Below are 26,320 nucleotides of genomic sequence, written 5' to 3' on the forward strand. Positions count from 1 at the left end.
AAATGAGACTCTTCATATTGATGAAGCAGTATCTCAAATAGTAAAAATGAGATTCTCTGTATCGAGTCGAAGCAGCATCTTATATGATAAAATTAAGATATTCCGAACAAGGGAATGATACCTTAATTGAATCTAAGACTCTCCGAGGATACTTAGACAATATCTCTAGAAATCTGAAATGAGATTCTCCATATTGATGAAGCAGTATCTCAAACAGCAAAAATGAGACTCTCTGTATCGAGTCGAAGCAGCATCTTATATGATAGAATTAAGATATTCCAACAAGGAAAGATACCTTAACCGAATCTAAGACTCTCCGAGGATATTAGAGCAGTATCTCTAAGAGAATCTGAAATGAGACTCTTCATATTGATGAAGCAGTATCTCAAACAGCAAAAATGAGACTCTCTGTATCGAGTCGAAGCAGCATCTTATATGATAGAATTAAGATATTCCAACAAGGGAAAGATACCTTAACCGAATCTAAGACTCTCCGAGGATATTAGAGCAGTATCTCTAAAAAATCTGAAATGAGACTCTTCATATTGATGAAGCAGCATCTCAAACAGTAAAAAATGAGATTCTCTGTATCGAGTCGAAGCAGCATCTTATATGATAGAATTAAGATATTCCAGCAAGGGAAAAATACCTCAATTGAATCTAAGACTCTCTGAGGATATTTAGAGCAGTATCTCTGAAAACAAACGAGATTCTTCAAATGAATGAAGCAGTATCTCAAACAGACAAATGAGATTCTTCAGATAAATGAAGCAGTATCTCAACTGTTCGTCTGTTGGGGGAATATTTTAGAAAAGACTCCTTTTGGAGGAGATTTACTAGTCAAGCTTTGCAGGGGGAAAGCTCATAAGAGACTTTTTAGGGTAACCTCTGCTTGGGGAGCAATGATTGTAAAGAAAAATGCTGGAAATATCATGTTTAATCATAAAGTTGAACAATGATTTGCTGAGAAATAATTCTACGAGCACATGCAGGGAAATAACTTTATTTGGAAATGAGAAATGTCCGAGACATATGCGAATGACCTTGGATCCTGTTATTTTATATTTGATTTTTGTATGATGTTCCAATTTAGGTGGGAATTCCATGTATGGGATGATGCATGGGATGTATGCAAGTATGCAATTGCTGGGGATATTTGGCTATGCATGTAGGAATGCGAATGATTTTTATTTTGTTGAAGTTCCCATTTTATGGGAGTGTTATGCATGAGTATGTTGATGATTGATATGACTGTGTTTGATGAATCTTCCTGTTTGGCAGGAAAATTATGCATGAAATGATGCATGTGAAGCATGTGGGAATGCAACTGGGTAATTGTGCTTTTGTAGGGTTTTATTCTTGATTGCCAATGAGGTTGGACTTTAAATGGGAACTGCCAGGTGAGAATTAGTGAACAATATTGAACTGTCAGATGAGCACAAAACTTGAAGGATATGTCACCAGATGAGAACTGGTGAAAATAAATGAAATGTCAGACGAGACTGACTTTGTTTTTGTTTGTCAGACGGGAACTGACTTTTAAAATAGGCTACCAGACGAGAACTGGTTAAAATAATTGACTACCAGATGAGAATTGGTATCGAAATAGATGACCTACCAGACGAGAACTGGTATCGAAATAAGTGACCTACCAGACGAGAACTGGTATTAAGAGATAATTTACCAGACGAGAACTGGTATTTGGCAAATGATTTATCGTACAAGAACTAATTTTTGATATAGTTTTCCAGACGGGAACTGGATTTTGGAATAAGTTGCCAGACGAGAACTGGACTTTGAAATAAATTGCCAGACGAGAACTGGACTTTTGAAAAAAGGTTTGCCAGACGGGAACTGGGTTTTGAAATAAATTGCCAGACGGGAACTGGACTTTGAAATAAATTGCCAGACGGGAACTGGGCTTTGAAATAAATTGCCAGACGGGAACTGGACTTCGAAATAAATTGTCGGACGAGAACTGGACTTTTGAAAAAAGGTTTGCCAGACGGGAACTGAGCTTTGAAATAAATTGCCAGGAGGGAACTGTTTTTTTTTAAGAAAGGTTTACCAGACGAGAACTGGGCTTTGAAATGAATTTCCAGACGAGAACTGGTTTTTAAAGTAAGTTGCCAGACGGGAACTGAGCTTTTTAAATAAGTTGTCAGACGGGAACTGGACTTTGAAATAAATTTCCAGACGAGAACTGGACTTTGAAATGGCCAAGCGATGTTGGGCTTTGGTGTCAGATTTTGTGTTTCAAGGCTTTTTGATGCCAGGTTCATGTTATGGGGTTAGACCCGATGAATTTTATGATATGCATGGCTTTATGCTAGAGCAAAGCAACATGACTAATGCATGAGGATGCTTTATGCAATGATTTACATATTTCCAAAATACCCCTGCGTGGATGTTGGAAGATAAGGTTCTTTCCAGAAAGGCTTCTGTCTGTCAAAAGGTTATTTTATAGGGTGGTAGCATGATTCCCCGACACTTGTCTCGAACTCTATGGTTGCTGACGTGCAAAAAAGCTTTTGCTTGAACTGCTTGAAGACATGGAGAGAACTCGTTCCTGTATGGCCCATCTTGCCCCAATGTGATGGGTCTATGCAAAACGTTTTCCTCGAAAGGATTTTGAAAGCAATTGTACCATAATTTGGAGATGGCTTGCCCCAAAATTTTGATCGATGAAAGGATTTATCCTTGGTTAACCGACTCCTGGAGTGGTTGAATTTTCTGTGCTTCTCTAGGTAGCTTGCCCCGGTATGAGCGTTTAAAGCGACTTAACTCACCTTGACTGAACATTGAAGGGGTCTGCCCCTGGCCCACAGAACCTCTAGGTGATCTGCCCCTAGTTGATAGAGTCCTGAGATGATTTGCTCTAGATCAACTGATTCTTGAAACGATTTGCACATTTATTAACAAATGTTAGGGGACTGTTTCAAGCTGACCAATTCTTGGAGTAATCTTCCTATGACCAATTGATGTTTAGGTGGTATGTCTCGGATTCGTAGGTTGTGAGGTAGTCTTGATTCTGGTGAATGATCAAGTTCCACTGGTTGTTCCTTATTGTTGGAATTTCCCTGACGTCAAGTGCTGAATTGCAATTAAAATTGTTTATTCAGAAATGGTAATTTTAATGCGATATTCATGCAAGTTTTGAAAAAGAATCATTTATTGGAATGATGTGATAGTGTGTGACGAGTGGACCATGAGTCCAAATGTAATGCTGATTTAGCAATTTAAAGTGTGAAAGACACGGCGGGAATAATGACATTGATGTTGAATATTAGCAAATCTTTAGGAGTCAGTTTACGCAACTTTGCTGTAATATGCTTTCGAAATAAACCCTACTTCAATTAGGTCTTTTAAGGGTTGTAACATGGCTTAGTTCATGGTTATTGAAACAAAGGATGTAAGGCTCAAAATTTGTTTTAACCCACCCATTCTTCACGATGATCTCCAATCCTATGCTCAGTTGATTCGACATACACATTCTTCTTTTTTTGAAGGTGTAAGGATAAAGATAATGATTCAAGGTATCTTGAAATGGCAGTCACCTTATTTCATTTTCTGGATGTCGGTGACCCTTTGATTCTTGATATGGTGGTCACTGAGTCTTATTCTGTTGAGGGTTTTCGTGACCTCTTTTTGATTTTTGTTTTGATCCCTAACTTTTTGCCTAAGTCGTATCTTTGGGTGTTCGACTTAGCGGGCTTTTTTATTTTATTTTTTAGAATTGTGGCTGCCAAGTCATTGGTCATCTGAAGAATAATCCAACATAACCTTTGGATTTTGCATGGTTCCTTCTACACTTCAGGATGTGTGCGAAGAACATCATGTGGTTGATCCACAAACGGGATGCTTCGTCTTGTAATTTGAATGTGTAGTCAGATTAACTGAACATTACCCTGCCCCAGGTTTAATGTAAGGTTTTTTAGATCCGAAAGAAACTCCTAATTCTAGGCTCGAAGTGGTTGACTAGGGATTAACTCCTTATCTCTCCAGTGTTTAGGAATTTGAAACAATGCCTGTACATCATCAGCATGATTTTATCCGAAAGCATATAGTCAACAATTATGGGTATCTTGTTTTCGTCATCCTCCCTCAAATCTTTGCTAAAACAAAGGTTATGATAAAGAAAAGTGAATGGGAGAAACAGTGATGTATTTTTGTTTTTGATATAAGAGAAGAAAAATGAGCGAATGCGAGATAATTAATTCAAAACATGCATCATCACTTCATCAATATTACCATTAAAAACAACAATGTTTAAACACAAGCAGCTTTTAACAACAAAGAAACTACAAATTCAAAAATAGAAACAAATCAGTCCAACGATTGCCAGTGTTGAGGATGTCTTCCTTTTTTGATGAAACTATCATAGCTTCCACAAGTTGGTCTAGCTGATTTTTCATCGAGTCCACATCTCCTCCCAATGCAATATGACTTTGCTCCAACGGATCCATGATCTTTCAAGAGCTACTTCAAGTCTGATATGAGTATCGGGAAATCAACTGCAGGCTATGGACGAAGGGTGGATGAGTTTTTTTTGTATATATTTTGTATGTGAGGTGATATGCAATGCACGACGATTGCAGATGCAATGATATGTGTATGAGTTGTAGTGACATGTTCATGATCACAGGTTCAAAGTGTTTTCAAATGGATCAAAATAACGGATAAATGACAGGTATCTCTGATTAATGGAACCCCATGGGTAGGATCTACAGTTGGTAGGTTCCCAGAGTCATGGATATTTCTTGAGGACGTCACTGCCGTGACGAAGACTCGTCGGACAATAATATCCTTAAGAAGATCTTGTCTAGGTGAGGTCTTTGTATTATCCAAACAAGGAAAACTCCATGAGGATTCTACTACACGACTCTCGAGTCCAGGGTTCTAACAAGGTTCTCAGAGTCATAGATCGAGGTTGGAAATATTACTGTAAGATAGTAATACGTCCAAGGGATCTCATCTGATTGGGGATTCCGTATTAACCCAACAAGTCTGAAACTTCATAGGTTAATACTACATAACCGCCGGATAGAGTGGGTTAAAAGGTCCCTAGAGTCATTGATCCAACTTGAAAATACTATCGTCGTGACGAAGACTCGTCGGAAAATAATATCTCAAGAGAATCTTTTCTAGGCGGGGTCTTCGTATCTTCCCAACAAGGAAGACTCCTTGTGGGTGTCCACTACGCAACCACCAACTTAATCTTATGGTTTTTCTCAGACTCGGGTAGAGAGCCTATCTCACAAAGCACCCCCAACAGAGAGCCCCAAATAAGACATAGTCAATAAATCACAATACAATAATTACAACAGAATAATTATAACAGAATAAAAATAACAAACAAACAAGCAAGATTAACACGCAATACATAAACTGAACTAAATTAGGCTTCACTCTCTTTTGCTTGGAAATATCCCCAGCAGAGTCGCCATCTATCGCATCTCGAAAAATACGATTCCTCGCGATGGTCGCGGAAAAAATTACGTTCGAACAGAGTCGCCACCGAACTTTATTTATCCCAATGAAGGGATAGGTAAATATCGATAAAACCTTAAGAAAATGGAATAATGGTCGTCGCAACCATATTCAGGTTCGGGAGTGGATTACGTAAGGGGGAGGTATTAGCACCCCTTACGTCCGTTGTATTCAACGGGAACCTTTTAGTTCTAATGTACGTTTCGAGTGTTAATTTATGTTTCTTTGTTATTTTTGGGTTATAAAATATTGAAAAAATAGAAATGGATGAGAACCTCGGAAAGGAAAAGGGGAGGTTTTTTACTAGTGTGCTCGCGAAGATACAACAATCTCCTGCCTACGTATCCTTATGGCATAATAAGGAAATCAGAGCATTCGCAGTTCGGGGGAACTACGGTTGGTTGGTGTCTTTTAGTGAACAACTGTTTTAAATCGCGTTCTAAAGGCTAAACGCTGGCTTGTCTACTCTCGGCGGAGGCTTAAGCATTGGTTTGTTATGCACATTAGAAAGGATTAACAACGTTCTTTCTGAAAGAGTTTTGGTCACGCGGAGGGTGACGAGTTGGTTTGATGTGTTTGATGTTTTTTGGTTGGATGACGATTACTCGGATAATCGAGTAAGACAACTTGTATCCTAATAGTCGGGAAAGGAAATAGAAGACTCTAGACCGTTTTCTGTTTCATCTGAGTAATTATGAAAAGGATTGGATAATAATTAAGGTGTTTTGAATGGATGACGATTACTCGGATATTCGAGTAAGACAACTCGTATCCCAATAATCGGGAAAGGGAATAGAAGACTCTAGACCACTTTCTTTTTCATCATTAATTGTAAAATAAGTTTGATAATAGTTAAGGTATTTTAAATAGATGACGATTACTCGGACAGTCGAGTAAGACAACTCGTATCCTAATAATCTGGAAAAGGAATAGAAAACTCTAGACCACTTTCTCTTTCATCTAAGTGATTATAAAAATAAGTTTATTTATAGTCGATGTATTTTTAGAATAAACGACAAGTGCTTGAATGAATGAGTAAGACAACTCATATCCAAGCATTTGAGAAGAGGAATTGAAAACTCAAGACCATCTCCCTTTTTTCGTATAATTTGTTATGAAAGTGGTTTGATTGAATCGTATGTTTGCGGAAAAAATGACAATTGTTCGACTGACCGAGTAAGAGAACTCGTATTCGTCCAATTGAGGAGAAAAATTGAAAACTCAAAGTCATCTCCCTTTTCATTTCTTATTATGAAAATAATTTGATTTAATCGGAGTTTGGAAGTTGGTATAGGAACGACAATTATTTGACTAACCAAGTAAGAGAACTTGTATTCAAATAGTCGTAGAGAAAAAATTGAAGACTCAAAGTCATCTCCCTTTTCGTTTCTTATTATAAAAGAATTTGATTTATTTGTTCTTAAGTGTATTAGAAATGACGATTATTCGATTAACCGAGTACAAGAGTTCATGTTGAAATAATCGAGGAGAGGAGTTGAAAACTCAAAACCATTTCCTCTTTTATTCCTAAGTGAAATAACGTTTAATTGTGATAACAAAATTAATTGATCAAAATTTAGTTAATCTATCTAATCAAGGTAATTAAAAGTAATTATTCGAATCATTAGATTAAATATTGACATAATCCAAGGATTAGGTTAATTAAAATTAATTAACGAAATTATCTGATTTAATTAGAATCTTAATTAATCAATTTAATAGGTGACAATATTGAACCCAAAATAATCAAATTTGAATCGGGAATCATGTGCTCATAAACCGGTTTGTACATAGCGACAATGAAATTGGAATGTCGTATGTGTGATTGAAACACGGTGAAATATTCCATTAATTTATTGAAACTTGGCGGCATAACGGCATGAATTACCGAATCCATATATTTAATCCTAATTTTATCACAATGAAAATCAAATAAAAAAAAACCCGATATCCTATTTACTTCTTTACGGTCATCACCTTATTGCGAAATATCACGATATCAAAATCCAAATCAAGCACATTGTAATAGAATAGAAATCCTCATACAACACAATGTTTGACCATTAATTAAGAATATAATTTAAATCAAAATATATTTTCAGTAGTATTTGTATCAACTATAGCAAATGTCAATAACAATTAACTAGATAGCTAGAAATGTGGAAAATATATGAAAAATAAAATTCCATCCCTAAACTGGAACATGCACAACACATTCGAGCCAACGAAAATCTTACGTTGCAGATATTAACTAAAAAAAAAAATTTCCATGACAAGCTTCATTATTGAAGAATTCCATTATGCCTCATATTCATGCTACTTAATCAAAATCCAAAGATCCATGTATTATACAGAATTATAATATTATAATAGGAAAATGAAAGTAAGGATTGTGGATCAAATATCAGTATGAAAAAAAACAAGCTAAAAACCTCAGTAGTATTTTCCTACGTTCACCCAATGTACCTGCCACACAAATAACTATACTTTTCATTGCCATTGAAACCAATCATATAACAGTCCAAACATGGCCAAATGTTTCACCAGAACAAAAATAAAATCCAACATGATATCCCTATTGATACAAATTAAATTAGCTAAACCAACAAAATGTTCAACTGATACGGTAGAATAGCGGAAATATGAAAGGTTTTCAGTATCGAAAGTTTATCGACGTCGGCCTGAGGTATCGAACTTGCTGAACTCAAACAGGACAACACAACCAGAATCAATAGCGTGAATACTCGAATTGACATAGCACCGGGTAAACAGGGTTACCAAATTCGCCTCGAGTACTTGCCGTGAGTTGCTGCGGTTTAGATGGTGAACGGCGGAGGGAGCGTTGAAGGCGTTGGGTTGTTGAGGACGGTGAATCGATGGTGAGTTCGTTGCCGGAAAACGGATCGCGGCGGAAAACAAAGGGTAGTTGAGCGGTTGAGGCGTCGCGATGTGAACGACGACTCTCGCCGGTGTCGCCTTGGTTGAGGGATGGTGTGGTGGTGTTTGAAGGAAGACGACGGAATAAGGAGCAAGGAAAGGAAATGAAAGGGACGGCCGTGGAAGTGAAGGTGGGAGAAAAGTTGTGAGGTTTTTGGATTAAGGAAGATGAACAGGGCCCAACCTTTGTATTTTCGTTTTCTTTTCTCTTAAAGTTTGAAGGGGTGTCTTTTGTTAGAGAGCGAAGAGAGGACCGGTGATGTGTTCCCCTTTGTGAAGTCAGCAGAGAGAGTAAAATATAACAATCTCCAACGGACAAAACCTTATTCTTTTTTTTTTTTCGTTGGGAGAGACTGATGGAGTGGGTAGATAGGTGGCGTGAGAGGATATAACTTGAGGTGTTTAGCCGGCGCTGAGAGAGACGTGTGTGAGAGAGGAAACGTATCCTAATTTTATTTTTCTTTTCTTTTTATATTAATAATTCTTATTATATATTATTTAAAGAAAAATAATTATTAGATAATAATTTAATTTAGAAAAATATAATAATAAGATAAATCTTTAATTTTGGATATTAGAATAAAATAAAAGGACCGATTATAAATGGAAGTCGAACGAAAATTTGCTCGAAAAATTAAATCAGACACATTAAAATGATCAGCACAAAATATATTTATTGAAAAAGCACAACGTTTCTTCAAATGCTGAAATAAATTTTCACCGGTTTAAAAGGCTCAGGCGGGTCAAAATGCAACCGAAACAGTCGCTAAAAAATATAACGAGCACACCAGGTTAAACTACGTGAACCGTAGATTAATAATACTGATGTCTGTAATTTTAATTTTGAAACTTTTTACCCGCTGATTTGTGCACGTTCTTGAGAAAATGATTCAACCGATTTGTCTGTATTTATAATAAATTTATCCTGACTGATATTTTAGTTATTATTCATGATGGAATGCATGTCATGCTGTGCATATGATGCAAATTAAAAATGAAATCGATTTTACAAAAATTTAAATATGCCCGGACAAAATTGGGGTATGACACTACCCTTCCTCCTTGAACTCAAATATAGAACAATATCTAGGATATCGTTATTTACAAGTTACACGTTTATAATTACATTGGATAAATCATAGTTTATCAAACTTGTGTACTTGTCTAATCAGTTAAGGTACATTTAACAACCTTCATTTGTAACTATAGATTTTACATTATTGAACTCAAATACAAAATTATATACAATATTGTTCTATAAAATTTAATTTACTAGAGCTTATCTCAAATTTACAAGCAGATATCTCTTATGTTGAGTCATTTCATCCTGCTTAGAGAAAGCACCTGGGCTTGTCAATACTATCCATTAACTCTGATTTATTTACCCATTCAAACCCTTCTTCACTATGTGTTTTCAAATTCAAACAGTCGTCAACTGTTAGCTCCTTTGTTTCCTTTCTCTCATAAGAACCTCATACAACAACCTTCCTAATTTCACATTTAAATTGACATGCTAACAATTCAATAACACAACATCAAAATATAAATTGCTAATTCAAGTCAAACCTTAAAGATTCAATTGAACGAATCTTATTTCATTATCTTCCAATTCAATGCAAATGCAAATTCAGGATTTATGAATTTAATAAAATACAAACCCTAACACACAATTATATAATTTCTGGTGAATTCGAATTAATTTCAAAATTTATTAATTTCAAAAATTCAAACCCTAATTCCCAAATACATAATTTCAGGGTAAGAGTTCAAATCCATTTCAAAATTTATGAATTGCATAAAATACAAACCCTATTCCCCAATTTCAAAATTTCTGGGATGTATATGAACAATTACCCGTGAAAGGAGACGACAACATGGAATTATTGCTTTGAATCATATAACAACAAACATGGAAAAATTATAATCGATTTGATGAACGCCACAACCAATACGAATTACACGAACATTTGCTCAGAAAGCTAAATATCAAACATGATCACGATTACAAAATTGGGTGTGAGGGAAATGGTTGAATACGGATTTGGGAGAAGGAAGAAGAAGAATAAGGAGTTTGAAGAACAGGTGGGTGGGATTTAGGATTTTCAATTGCAATTTCGACATTTGAAGTTTGGAGAAGGAAGAAGAAGAACAAGTTCCATGAACATATGAACTTGTTTTTCAAATAAAAACTATTAAATTTTTGTGATCAAAGTTATTTTTATTTTGTATATTATTATTAATTTAATGGAGGATTGATATGCAATAACTGAATTTTTCATATAAAAAATTGTTCATTATAAACTTCCTGCACTATAAAACTGATGTGGCTTAGGGCTTAATTTTATTGGCCAATTAAAGTGACTTGACTAAAGAAGTCAATTGTGTGACCTCACCATAGAAGCTCCCTACAATAATAATGAAATATGTTCTCATTGACATTCCACACAGATACCTAAAAATCCTTCTCCTAAAAAAAAGTCAACATAAAACGAACTTGTCTTCCACATTATCAATAGGCCATCCTATTTCCTTTATGACCATTATGTCGTCCATTCGACTTCTTTCTTTCCCTAAAGACTACTAACTCCATAATCATCCAAAAATTATGCTTTAGTTTCTTGTAATGGACAAACATCGACTAGACCTATTTTTATGTTATGTTAAAGTTGTCTTCATTTTATCAAGTTTTTGCACCCTATAATGTTGAGTGACAAAATATTAATGATAACCCCTCTTTTTTTGTTGCTTTCCCTCTTTCTTTTCCCTTTTTGATTGTTTATTTCCATCTCTTTGATTGCTTCCACATATTACATGTCATTGTTTATGCCTTTAATTCCCATCTCCAAAGTCATCTTCCAAACCTTTGTCATTACATCCACTTCCTTGCGCACCTATAACCGTTTGTTTCCTTGAGTGACATTAGAGTATGTTGTAGATTCACAATAAAGTATCGACCCTCTTGAAAATTGATCTTCCATTAAATTGTTGTTTGCGATGGGAAAGATGCTTATGATTCTAGTTTTTGTTTGCGAGGTAAAAGAGCTTCAAAATAGGATGGTTGGATTTCCCCATTTTCTAGGTTACCAATATTTTAAAATATTTAATTTATTAAATTGTGAATGTATGATTATATATGACTTATCAATGAAATGCAGTTTCATATTATTAATAAACAGTTTGACGGTATATTTAATCGGCAGAACTAATTAAACCTTAAATTGAAAGTCTTTCCGATTTGACTTTTGTTTCGATTTTTATAACATTGAAAACAAAATACTTTAGTATTTTAAAATTTAAATCAAATAAAAGCTAAAAGAGATTATTTTTTTGTCGGAGACTTGAATTCACCATTTTTAAAGATAAATAAGTGAAAATTTTGACTAATTTAAAAATTATTTTGAATTGTTAAATAACTTTCATTTCTATTTTATTTGGTTATATATAGATTGAATTTCATCATTCTTTTTTAATAATAACATATACAACAAAATTTTAATTATAACTTATTAGTCTTAATAACTATAAATGTATTAGACTTTTTACCGGTACAAATGCATATGGGCACAAAGAATTCAAGAACACAAATTGAATGGTTGAGAGCAGAGAGAAGAGAATACTTAATTTATATTTGAATTTCTTTTTTGTTTTTTTAATCTTAAAATTAAGGACTAAACTCGTAGCAATTAACTAATACTTCAAATCATAAGACTTTACATGTAAAATAATTATTTAACTATTATTTTTACAATTGTATATATATATATATATATTTACATGTGAAATAAGTATGTTTTTTTTATTAAAAAAAGATGGAAGATAAAGGTAGTGAATCGAAGTGTTGTTTGATGAAATGTAGCTTATGCTTCTTTAGTTTGATGGAAAAAAATATTTGTGTATTTTTTTTATTCAAAGGAGAAGGAAGATAAAACAAGTGTTATTTGAAATGGAGGAACCTTGTATATTAGCGTATGATTCTTTTTGTTTGATAAAAAAAGTTTGAATATTGAAAGTGTTGTTTGGTTTATGACAAATTTGTTTAAACGATACCTACACATAATTGTATGTTAAATGTAGTTTAATAGATCAAATTTGATAAAAAAAAATTTTTTTAAAAAAATCTAAAGATTTTCGTGCACAATCTTGCCTCCACATCTCTCCCCTTTTTCATACTTATTTTTCACAAAATTGATTTTTCCTCACCTTCATCCTTTCCATCAAATTTGACATTACCATGCTCAAAAATAAATATTTTTTTATCAATAGCACCATGCCCTTCGATTTCATTAAACACATCAACATAATTTCTTAAAGAATTGAAAAGTATGAAATTCCATTGTCACAATTTCAAGAAAGATGAATTAAACTTGAAATATTTTCCAATCTATGTAAAGAAACAAACCAAACCATTATATTTTGATTTAAAATAAGTATTTTATATTTTTAAAAGAGAACTTTCATTTGATAGAACATCAAAGCCTTAAGGTGAAGGAGGCATCATGAGTGCAACTTTGAAGAAACAACCATTGAAAAAGGAATTAAGAAGAAAAACAAAATTCCCCATGATTTTTACCTAAACCTGAAACATAGGTGGATAGGGGTTTGTTAAATTCATCCCATCAACATTAGACAAGGAGGTTACAAAAAGGATGATGGCACATTTAAACTTCCAATGTATCTTCTTGTTATGAAACCTGACTTGATTTCTTGTGTTCAAGACATTAGCTATAATTACCACATGACAGTGAGAAAAATGTGCATCATCAATTACCTCCATACACTCTTCCAAACTAGTAATGACCGAACCATTGTTCATAAAATTGCCTAACCAATTCCAAATATATTTTGCATAAGTACAGTAAAATAAAGATGATTCATATATTCTGAATTCTTGAAACATACATTGCAGACTAACATGGTATTCTGACCTCTTATATTATCCTTAGTAGGAAATTTACCATGGACCAATCTCCAGAAGAGCAGGGACTTTGAAGGAGGGATGGCAATGATCCAAAGATTTCTCCCCCAAGCATGATTAACAGGCCTGCCGCATAATTTATATGCATCTTTAAGGGTTAAATGGCCATTATCAGTAGATTTCCGAATCAATTTATCATCCACCTGTTGATTGACAAAGACACTAGCAGTTAGCTGAGGTAAGATATGACAAAGCCTAATTAACCTTGAAGGAAGATGAATTATGTCTTCATGAATAATATCTTTCAAAGTTGCTTGTAATTGCTCAAGATTTCCCCCGTAAATTTTGTTAGAAAATTGGGTATGATAATCCTGGATAACTTCTAAGAATCGTGTTCGTACACTTTCCGAACAAAGTATTTCGACCCTATTCTTGCCTGGGTTCACGAAATCTTTGTGGGGATAATTCTTGAAGAACAATTTGTTTCTGGCAAAGAGAAATGTTCAGGAATGTAGAGAGAAAGTTTGGTTTCGTTATACCTTTTTAAACTGAGGCCAAATGACTCCTTATATAGGAGATCAATAACAGAAACCGAAAAGACGCAACTGTTCAGAAACGGTTACGTCGGTTGGGAAAGGGTTCAACTGTTCAAAAGAAAATTTCGAACGGGGCTTCGCCCCTTGGAACCCCGTTTCAATTATTCGCATTCAATTATACGTTGGCTTGACGAGCGTGCACTCCACACTACCCCTAACTCGTTTCCAAGCTTTAACGCATAATTGCATCGGCCTATAGTAAATCACATTACTACTAAAATACATTGATGATACTAAAATCACCAACAAATCCCCCCCATTTTAGTGTAATCCTTGATTTACTCAGTATATACAATAATATATACAAGGGTATAACACACAGGTATAACGATCAAATAAATGCATAAATGAAAATGTCTTGCGATTGAATTTTCATCTTAGTACAAATACACATTCCAAATACTCGAAAATCGGGGTGTCATAGCGATTGAACCCGTCAATCCATTTGAGTGTCTGAAGATATAGTACACATATATTTCTTACAATACTCTACTATTTATACTTGACACTTTACAAGCCATGTGTCCTTATCCATTAATAAGCATATAGGAAGCCAAGTCCAAGCTTCTTGAAGCGGCAAAACTTCATGCTCACATAAGTGATTCTTTTAATCTTGCACCTGCATTTGCAATTTTCCAAAAGAACCATTAAGAAGATATAATTCAACCTAGTCATCACTTGCAGGTCTGAGCATATACCTTGGGAAGATAAACACAATTGCTCCAATCTCTAACTATGATCTTTCCACATTGAATTCTGCTTCTAATGTTGTATTAGAAGGGAATTGGGTATACCATAGCTAATAGATTTAAATGGACTTTAATCCCATCCCAATTACCGACTTCTTCACTAAGTCTCTAGCTAACCCCTTCGTCAAGTGGTCAGCTAAGTTTTGTTGCGACCGAACAAACTCAATAGATATCACCCCATTCATGATTAATTCCCTAATCATACTATGTCTAACACCCAAATGTCTAGACTTTCCATTGTATATTTGACTATAAGCTTTAGCCAATATGGCAGTACTATCACAACGAATAGAAATTGGTGATATCGGTTTAGGCCATATCGGAATCTCATATACCAAATTCCTTAGCCATTCCGCTTCTTTACCAGCAGCAGCTAATGCTACAAACTCAGATTCCATTGTGGAACCAGTTATACATGTTTGCTTCTTGGAAGCCCATGAGATGGCACCTCCCCCAAGCAAGAACATCCATCCACTTGTAGAGGATGAATCTTCAGCATTATTTATCCAACTAGCATCCGAATAACCCTCTAACACCGAAGGAAATCCCATATATGACAATCCATAATTCATTGTACCCTTCAAGTACTTGAATACCCTAGTTATCGCATGCCAATGATGTCTACTAGGATTACTAGTAAATCTGCTCAACTTTCCAACCGCATAAGCAATATCCGGTCTAGTGCTAATCATAGCATACATCAAAGAGCCTATAGCTTTTGAATATTCGAGTTGATCCACAGGTTTACCTGTATTTGGCATAAGCTTTTCTCCCGGATCCATGGGAGTACTTACTGGAGAACAACTTTCATAATTGAACTTCTTGAGTATTTTCTCAATGTAATGAGATTGCGTAATTACAATCCCCTTATTCTCTCGTTTAATCTTAATACCAAGAATAACGTTTGCTTCTCCCATATCCTTCATGGAGAACTTTGATGACAAGAAATTCTTCGTTTTATCAACTTGATTTTGGTCGGTGCCAAAGATCAACATGTCATCAACATATAAACAAATGAAAACTCCGTTACTGGAAGTATCAAATTTGCTATATACACATTTGTCAGCTTGGTTTAGAATGAAACCATTAGACAAAACAACCTCATCAAACTTTTGATGCCACTGCTTCGGAGCTTGTTTCAGCCCATACAACGACTTAACTAGCTTACACACTTTATGCTCATTACCAGGCATTACAAATCCTTCAGGTTGCTTCATATACACTTCTTCCTCCAAATCACCATTCAGAAATGCTGTTTTGACATCCATTTGATGAATCACTAGATTATGAATAGCCGCCAAGGCAATCAACAATCTAATAGTAGTGATACGGGCAACAGGAGCATAGGTGTCGAAATAATCAATCCCTTCCTTTTGTCTGAAGCCTTGGATAACTAATCTGGCTTTAAACTTGTCAATTGTACCATCGACTTTCATCTTCTTTTTGAAGATCCATTTGCAACCCAATGGTTTGCAACCTGGTGGTAAATCAGATAATACCCAAGTATTATTTTCCATGATAGAACCAATCTCTTCGTCAATTGCTTCTTTCCAAAAAGCAGAATCTCGAGATTTCACAGCTTCATCATACGTTCTTGGATCCTCCTCTATACTATAGCAATAATAGTATTGAGTGTCAATCTGATCCTTTGATCCCTCAACTAAATATAGTTGAAAATCAGATTCATAAGATCTGGATTTTCTAGCTCTTTTGCTCCTACGGGGTTCAAGTGTCTCACTTGGCACATCATTTGAATGATCATCCCTTAGAGATTCATCTGAATTAGGTATAGAGTCCTTTGGTCTAGGTATAGAAGAGAAACAATTCTCATAAAATATGGCATCTCTCGATTCTATAATCGTGTTAATAGAAATCGAGTCATTAGGTTCTATAACATAAAACCTATAGGCCTTGGAGTGCTCAGCATATCCAACAAAGATGCAAGCTACACCCTTTTCATCCAAAGTTTTCCTTTTTGGGTCCGGGAGTCTAACCACGGCCCTACAACCCCAAACACGTAGAAATGTTAAGTTGGGTCGTTTCTTATACCAAAGTTCATATGGGGTAGTCTTGTTCCTTTTATTAGGAACCCTATTTAACAAATAGCAAGCCGTTAACATAGCTTCTCCCCAAAACCCTTCACTCAAACCAGAGTAAGATAACATGGCATTCACCATTTCCTTAAGCACTCTATTTTTCCTTTCAGCCACACCATTTTGTTGAGGTGTATAAGGTGCCGTAGTCTCATGAATGATTCCTACGGATTGGAAAAATACAGGATCATAATATTCACCACCTCTATCTGTAGGTAATGTTTTAATCAACACATTCTGTTGCACTTCAACTTCAGTTTTATAAATTTTGAATTTATCTAAGGATTTGTCCTTAGCGTGCAGCAAATAAACATAGCAGAATCTAGATGCATCATCTATGAAAGTGACAAAATATTTTTTATGTCCTAATGATGGAGTAGCATGCAAATCACATAAATCACTATGTATCAACTCAAGAATGACAGATTTCCTTGTTATACTTTTAAAAGGTTGCCTAGTGATCTTTGTTAACATGCAAGTTTTACAATTTTCTACATTTTTATCAAAAACAGGAATTAAATCATCTTTAGACATTTCATGCATTCTTTTATAATGTACGTGTCCTAGACAAGCATGCCATAACGATGAATTGATAACATTCGAAGAGGACATAAATACAGAACCAGAATCATTAGGAACTCCATTCAAATTCATCATAAACATACCATTATTATAATATCCAAATCCTACAAACACACCAGACTTCGATAAAACATATTTATCGGATTCACACACTTGCTTGTATCCAAGCTTATTTAATACAGGACCAGAAATTAAATTCTTACGTAGTTTAGGAACATACAAAACATTAAACAAAGTAATAGTCTTTCCAGAACTGAATTCTAGCACCACGTTTCCTTTGCCTTCAACGGGAGCGAAGTGATCATCTCCCATGTAGAGGACATAACCATCTTCCACTAGAACAAGAGTCTTGAACCAGAAACGATCCTTGCAAACATGTGTTGTAGCGCCAGAATCAATCCACCACGCGATAGCATCATCCTGCACATAGAATGCTTCAGAATTTAGTGAAACCGAATGTTTAATCAAACTATTCAAATCACGAATTGATTTCTGACCTTGGTTTTCGGATTGGTCCTTAGACCCCTTTCCTGAACCACTTGCATTCGCGTTATCATGCTTTTTGCCGGAACGACAATCCTTCTTGAAGTGGCATGTTTTGCCACACTTCCAGCATTCTAGTTTCGGTTTCTTGTTAGCACCGAAACTGCCCTTATTGTTCTTGAAAGCACGCTTCTTTCCTTTGTTTTTGTTGTTACCGTTATTACCACCCTCTTCGACCATATTAACCGAGGGTCCAACAATTTCTTTGCCTTTTCCTTTGTCATCCTCCTGCGCTCTTAGAGATTCTTCTATGCGCAAGTGACTTCCAAGTTGGATCAAAGACAGTTCGTCTTTTCCATGCTTCAGATTGTGTTTGAAATCCTTCCACGAAGGAGGCAACTTGTCTATGATGCTTGAGACAGATATTGTTTCATCCATCTTCAATCCGTGTTGTGTGAACTGTCCAAGGATTCAGAGGAGTTCATTGAATTGTTCCATGACAGACCTCGATTCAACCATTTTGTAATTGTTGAAATCGGTTACCAGGAACTTTTTACTGGATGAGTCCTCTGCCATGTACTTGGATTCGAGATAATCCCACAATTCCTTTGCAGATTCTATGTTTTGATAAATATCAAATAAGGGATCAGACATACCATTAAGAATGTGCCCTCTGCATATGTAGTCATATGTAGTCGTCGTTCTCCCATTTTGATCTGCGTCTCAGATTTTCAACCGTGTCTTCCTCCAGAAGTTCTGGAATCGGTGTAGACAGGACGTGCACCACCTTCAACGTTGTCAACATGAAATGCATCTTCTTCTGCCAACGCCTAAAGTCTTGTCCTTGTAACTTGTCCAATTTTCCGAAGTTTGTAGTCATCTCCTTGACGGTGCTTCCTCCAGCCATGATTATCAGAAAATACTTTGTTCGTTTGTTAGAAAATTGGGTATGATAATCCTGGATAACTTCGAAGAATCGTGTTCGTACACTTTCCGAACAAAGTATTTCGACCCTATTCTTGCCTGGGTTCACGAAATCTTTGTGGGGATAATTCTTGAAGAACAATTTGTTTCTGGCAAAGAGAAACGTTCAGGAATGTAGAGAGAAAGTTTGGTTTCGTTATACCTTTTTAAACTGAGGCCAAATGACTCCTTATATAGGAGATCAATAACAGAAACCGAAAAGACGCAACTGTTCAGAAACGGTTACGTCGGTTGGGAAAGGGTTCAACTGTTCAAAAGAAAATTTCGAACGGGGCTTCGCCCCTTGGAACCCCGTTTCAATTATTCGCATTCAATTATATGTTGGCTTGACGAGCGTGCACTCCACACTACCCCTAACTCGTTTCCAAGCTTTAACGCATAATTGCATCGCCCTATAGTAAATCACATTACTACTAAAATACATTGATGATACTAAAATCACCAACAAATTTGAATTATATCATTCAGATATTGACCACACCAATTATCTCCCCAAAGACTAATGTTCTCTCCATTACCAACCATCCATATTGAATTATTCTTAACTACTTGATAAGCTTTGCTCCCTGTCCAAATAGATGAGAAAACATGGTACCTTACATGCCTGCCTCACTTAAAGACTCTTGTCATCAAGATTCTGGCCCAATCATCATTATCATTCAGAACACTCTAAAACTACTTTAAATCAGAAGCCTCAATAAGGATCCTTAAAGATCTAATACTAAGGCCACCATCCTTCATATCTCTACAACAATGCTTCCAAGTCACTGTCACCAATTTACTTTTGTAAATTTCAGCAATCCATATGAAGTTCCTACACCAACCTTCCATCATCTTAATGAGACTGACATGCCAAGAATAAACCATTATGGAATAAATCATCATGCTTTAAATAACAAACCTAACCAACTGCACTATACCAGTAACAAATAGCAAACCAGCTTTCCAAGCAGCAAGCTTGCCTCTGATTATATCAGCCAAAGCATTAAAATAAACAGCTTTGGGCCTTCCTTTAAAAATAGTACTATGAATTTCTTGCTCAGATGGCAACATTGTAAGCAAATTATTAGTTTGCTAGGTCACTAACTTAGGGATGAATTTTCCACGAGAGAGTTTTCCTGTAAAACAAAAACATTGTCAAATAAAGCCCTAAAGTGATTCGCTACATTCTCAGCAACCTGATCCTGGTTGTTGTAACTAACTCCACCAATCTTCGTAGAGTGAATAACCTTAGTGGAATTTATGATTTTAGTGACTTTATCAAAAAAAATTATATTTTTGTCCCACTCTGCATGCCATTGTACTATAGCCTTTTCTTTCTGTCTTTGACTTGAGCTTCCTTCTCTTTGACAACCAAATCATCATTGTAACCATCTTGCTCAATTTTCTCTTGGATGCAACCAAGATCCTTTTCTGCTTTCTTGACTTGATCATGAACTTTCGAAAGATATTTTTGTTCCAAGCTTTGATATTTCTTTTAAGAATTTGAAGCTTCTTTAAAGGGACAAACATACGAAAACTAACCATTTTAGCTTTCTAGGAGTTTTCCACCCATCTTTGACAATCCTGATGAAGGGTTCAGGTGTGAAGAAATCTGAAGTGAGACCTAACTTTAGCATATTTATAATCAAAGTGAAAGAGGAGAGGATAATGATATGATCTATTTCTAACAAGGGTGGAACAAGAAGTTTTCATGCAAGTATCAATCCAGTCCTGACTACAAATAGCCTTATCTTATCTCTTTTGTGTGTTATTGGCTCCATTACCACCATTAGACCATGTAAATTTAGCACCACTAGTAGGAATATGCACCAAATTATTATTATTTGACCAATTAACAAACTCTTCTGCGGCACCGCTAGAAGGGGTAAAGGAGTCACTATATTCACGAGCACCAATAATGGTGTTGAAATATCCTATTACACACCAGGGAAGGCTAACATGATTTAACACTCTCTATAACCTAATCCACAAGTTCCTCTTAGCAAAATAACAAGTAGAAGTATACACAACAGAAATGCTAAGAGTCTTGTCATTAGATTTAAAGGAAAAAGAAATATGTTGATCACTAATGTGCATTATATGAAGATTAATGCTATTGTCAGATAACAACCACATGTTAGTGGAATTATCTACTATACTATTTGATCCGCTGTCGCGCACGGGTCAAAACGAGTAATTAGAAAACTATAGTTTAACGGAAGCGACAACTCGAGTATCGTAACTCAATGATTCTTGTATCATTATTAACCTACTGAAATCAATTTTTTTTTGGGGGGGGGGGGGTGTTATGGTTTACGGATCGATTAAGAAAACAAAGAAAATAAGTTATTAGAATAAGCGATTATAAAATACCTCAATCTACTGTTTTAGGTTTTCGGCTAATCACTGGTTTTTACCTACCAATTCCCTAAGCGGCTTCGATCTCTATTCGATTCAATATCGATTGACAAGCTATTAGATATAAGACAAATTGGTATTCCTATATTCCGAATTAACCAAACGGATTAATATAAACGCGAATTTAGAAAACATGATTTACAAACGCCATTTAACAACAAAACGACATAAACAGAGATTAACAGTTAGGAATACAATCATATGAATTTAATCAAAACTATTCTACAAAATACAGATTAAGCAAATGAATTTTCATATAATAGAATTTAAATAGAAATTAAATTAAATTGATAGAATAAAAACCTCAAAGCGTTGGAAACTCGATTATAACAGATCAACTCTGGAAGATTAGTTCCTCATCATAATCGTATAGAGCAAAAAATTTATCGTGAATAGTGTGTTAAAATCTACAGTATCGCGACTAATCTATTTTAACAAAATAAGGATTGCACTTATAATTCAAATTGGGTCGGAAAACATAAACCCGACACAAAAATGACCCAAAATAAATTATTTTATAAAGTCTGAAACTTCAAAGAATTGTGTGAGACTCCTGAAATACGAATCAGGTTTTGTCTATAATATAAAAGTTGTAGCTCTTTCTCTTAGCTTTCTAACGCATATCAGAACGCGCAAAACATCATCCCGTAGATCCAGTTATGATTTGAATTGTGAACAGGTATCAAATAACCACTAAAACATGAAAACATCAAACGAAAAATATATTAAAGGCAAACATAAAGTTAAACTTAATAAAATAGTAAAATAAGCAAACCAAACAAGGTAAATGCTTAAGTACAATTATAGAAGAATGTGCATCAAAATGCATTATTCAAATTCCCCCATACTTGAACTTTTGCACTCCGAGCAAAATTACAATTTCAAAACAAAAGGAAAAAATAGAGCATGCACTTCCAAAAAATTAACACTGTTATGATCCTCATGTCTTTAACGGTCCGAGCACCTTGCTTCTAAAAAGGTCAGGTGGATTGATTCCTCACCTTCAGTGGTATGATAAATGCCTGAAGGTACAGTTCTTTGCCTTGGAATTAATCCTTAACTTTTGCCTGGATCGCCCTTTCGGGTTTTCGATCCACCAAGATACCCTTTTTTGCATGAGTCGCCCTTTCGGGTTTTCAACTCAACGGGTCATAAATTTTAATTTTCTTCCCTAACTTTTATCTGGACCGCCCTTTCGGGTTTTCGATCCAGCGGGATAGTCATTTTTGCCTAAATCACCCCTTTAGGTTTTCGATTTAGGAGCCTTTATTATTCCACTTTTTTAGGCAAAGTACTTTTTAACTGCATCAGCATTTGTAGGAAGTGCCAATTCATCACTGTCCATAGTTGAGAGGATTAGAGCGCCTCCGGAAAAGGCTTTAACCACCACAAATGGACCTTCATAATTTGGTGTCCACTTTCCCCTAGAATCCTTGTGGGTGGGCAAGATTTTCTTTAACACCAAATCTCCTTCTTGAAATACTCTAGGACGAACTTTTTTGTCGAATGCCTTCTTAAGACGCCTCTCATAAAGTTGACCGTGACATAATGCTTTTAAGCGCTTCTCTTCAATAAGGTTTAGCTCATCGAACCTTGCTTGAACCCATTCCGCCTCGTCTAACCTAGCCTCCATCAAGACTCTCATTGAGGGGATCTCTACTTCTATAGGGAGGACCACTTCCATGCCATAAACCAAGGAATAAGAGGTTTCCCCTGTTGAAGTACGCACTGATGTACGATAACTGTGCAATGAAAAAGGTAGCATTTCATGCCAATCCTTATACGTGACTACCATCTTCTGAATATTTTTCTTGATATTTTTGTTCGCAGCTTCAACAGCTCCATTCATCTTGGGCCGATATGGTGACGAGTTATGGTGTTCAATTTTGAACGTTGCACATAACTCCTCCATGGTCTTGTTGTTGAGGTTGGACCCATTATTAGTGATGATTTTGTTGGGAGCTCCGTATCGACATATGATATTATTCTTTAAAAAATGAGCAACTACATGCTTCGTGACATTTGCGTAGGATGTAGCTTTGACCCATTTGGTGAAATAGTCTATGGCCACCAAGATAAACCTATGTCCATTAGATGATTTGGGTTCTATCATCCCGATCATGTTAATTCCCCACATAGAGAAAGGCCAAGGTGATGCTATGACGTTTAAAGGAGTAGGCGGTACATGCACTTTATCAGCGTAGATTTGGCATTTATAACATGTTCTGGCGTAACGATAACAATCAGCTTCCATTGTTAACTAGTAGTAACCGGCCCTCGGGACCTTCTTCGTCGTTGCATGCCCATTTGCATGAGTGCCAAAGGATCCTTTGTGTATATCCTTCATAAGCTGATTAGCTTCATGTTTGTCTATGCATATGAGTAAGACCATGTCATAATTTCGCTTGTACAACACATCTCCATTTAAGAATAACTTCGACGCCAACCTCCGTATAATCCTCTTGTCAAGGCTGGAAGCCTCCACCAGATATTCTTGTTTCTCTCGATAATGTTTGATGTCGAAGAACCAGGGTTTGTCATTTGACTCTTCTGTTGTTGTCAGACAATGAGCAGGTTCGTTAAAACGCCTGATTTCAACATTAGGCTGATGGTTAGGCCATATTAACTTATACATGGAAGCCAAGGTTACCAAAGCATCTGCCATCTGATTCTCTTCTCGGGGAATATGAGAGAAAGTGATTTTGTCAAATTTTGGGAGTAACTTCAACACATAATCCCGGTATGGAATTAGGTTAGTATGTCTTATTTTCCAATCACCTCTGATTTGATGTATCACTAGAGCAGAATCTCCTAATACCTCAAGAATTTTAATCTTTAACTCAATAGCTTCCTCTAGCCCCAATATGCAGGCTTCATATTCAGCCATGTTGTTCGAGCAGGTGAAGCAAAGCTTTGCAGTGAATGGTAGATGAAAATTCTTGGGAGACATCAGCACTACCCCAATCCTATGACCTATAGCATTTGAAGCACCGTCGAACATGAGAGTCCACTGTTCTTCTGGTTCAGGTCCCTCGCTAGGTTCAGGGATTTCAGAGTCTTTGACAACCATGATGTCCCCCGTCTGGGAAGTCAAACTTCAAAGGTTGGTAATCCTTTATTGGTTGGTGAGCAAAATGATCTGCTAGTACACTTCCCTTGATGGCCTTTCGTGCAACATATTGGATATCGTATTTTGATAACAACATCTGCCATCGGGAAATTCTGCCGGTAAGAGATGGTTTCTCGAATATATACTTGATGGGGTCCATTTTGGATACCAACCAAGTCGTATGAGTCAGCATGTATTGTCTGAGACGCTTAGCGGCCCACACGAGTGCACAATAAGTCTTTTCAAGCAATGAATATATGGTCTCACAATCATTAAACTTTTTACTCAGATAATAGATGGCGTGCTCTTTTTTACCAGTCTCGTCTTGCTGTCCTAACACACTGCCCATAGATTCGTTGAGTACTGTTAAGTACATGATGAGAGGTCTTCCCTGGGCAAGGGGCATTAAAACTGGTGGTTCTTGTAAGTATTCTTTGATCTTGTCAAAGGCTGTTTGGCAATCATCAGTCCACTCAACTTCTTGATTTTTCCTCAGAAGCTTGAATATTGGTTTACACGTGGCAGTGAGATGAGAGATAAATCTGGCAATGTAATTTAGTCTTCCCAAGAAACCACGAACCTCTTTCTGAGTCTATGACGCAAGCATGTTCTGAATGGCTCTGACCTTGTCAGGATCCACTTCAATTCCTTTCTGGCTTACAATAAAGCCTAAACGCTTCCCAGATCGAACCCCAAATGTGCATTTGTTGGGGTTAAGCCTCAACCTAAACTTCCTCATTCGAGTAAATAACTTCTCCAGATTAGTGATATGCTCCTCTTCTGTTTGGGATTTGGCAATCATATCATCAACATACACTTCGATCTCTTTATGAATCATGTCATGGAAGAGAGTTACCATGGCACACTGATACGTTGCCCCTGCATTTTTCAACCCGAATGGAAACACCTTGTAAGAGAAGGTCCCCCAGGGGGTGATGAATGTAGTTTTCTCCATGTCCTCTGGATCCATTTTAATTTGGTTCTACCTGGAGAAACCGTCCATGAAAGAAAACACGGAGAACTGAGTTGTGTTGTCTACCAATACGTCAATGTGAGGTAATGGGAAATCGTCTTTAGGACTAACTCTGTTTAAATCTCGATAGTCAACGCACATGCGGACTTTTCCATCCATCTTTGGTACTGGCACAATGTTGGCAACCCATTATGGGTACTTGGCAACTTCTAAGAATCCAGCGTCAAACTGATTTCTCACCTCCTCTTTAATCTTGAGAGCCATGTTTGGACGAGTTCTTCTTAGCTTTTGTTTGACAATAGAGCATTCTTATTTAAGCAGAAGCTTATGCGTAACAATATTAGTGTCTAGCCCAGGCATATCTTGGTATGACCAAGCAAACACATCGGCATACTCGTGGAGGAGCTCTATCAGTCTTGCCTTCACTGTATCTTGAAGGGTGGCGCCTATCCTTACTTCTTTCCTGCCTTCCCCCATTCCGAGATTGATGACTTCCACGTCCTCTTGGTATGGTTGAATGACTTTCTCTTCTTGTTTGAGTAATCTGGAAACTCTTCAGGGAGTTCACAATCTTCCCCGCTTTCTTCTTCGACTTGGTAAATTGGACAGCCCAAATCATGGAAGACCGTAGCAGTGTCATTATTAATGGTCTCGGTGGTGTCTCTGCATGTTATGATTTATGCAGTTTATTTAGAAAGTGTGTGTATAAGAATTAATTCCATTTTTATTGTATATAACAAAAATGAATGAAAAGGAGCAAAAACTTGAATGCAAATTGTCATTTTATTAATGATAATGAACGTTCTAAAAATAAGGAGGCCTTACAACATGCCACTGTGCCTTGGGCAGCGCACAGGGTTTTCATTAAAACAATAAAATTACTTTTGAAAGAATTGGGGGATTTCCACGGTCTTCCAGTTCTTTAGTTCTTCGTTGGGCGCTGCTTGACGTACCCAGCTGGACACTACCTCATTATAAACTTCATCGTTAATCATCGCAACTTGATCAC

The 26,320-nt window shown here is 36.1% G+C and overlaps 1 protein-coding gene across 1 annotated transcript; it reads right to left on the bottom strand.

The window, feature by feature from the left end:
- Nucleotides 1–23,489: 23,489 nt before the first annotated feature.
- Nucleotides 23,490–24,299, bottom strand: LOC127081619 (uncharacterized). Its single transcript, XM_051021861.1, has 2 exons — nt 24,008–24,299; nt 23,490–23,902 (listed from the first exon to the last, which is right to left on the bottom strand). The coding sequence occupies exons 1-2, from the start codon at nt 24,297–24,299 to the stop codon at nt 23,490–23,492; spliced, it is 705 nt and encodes a 234-aa protein (XP_050877818.1).
- Nucleotides 24,300–26,320: the final 2,021 nt, after the last annotated feature.

The sequence above is a fragment of the Lathyrus oleraceus genome, chromosome 5 (genome assembly GCF_024323335.1).
Source record: "Lathyrus oleraceus cultivar Zhongwan6 chromosome 5, CAAS_Psat_ZW6_1.0, whole genome shotgun sequence".
NCBI classification, from domain to species: Eukaryota; Viridiplantae; Streptophyta; class Magnoliopsida; order Fabales; family Fabaceae; genus Lathyrus; species Lathyrus oleraceus.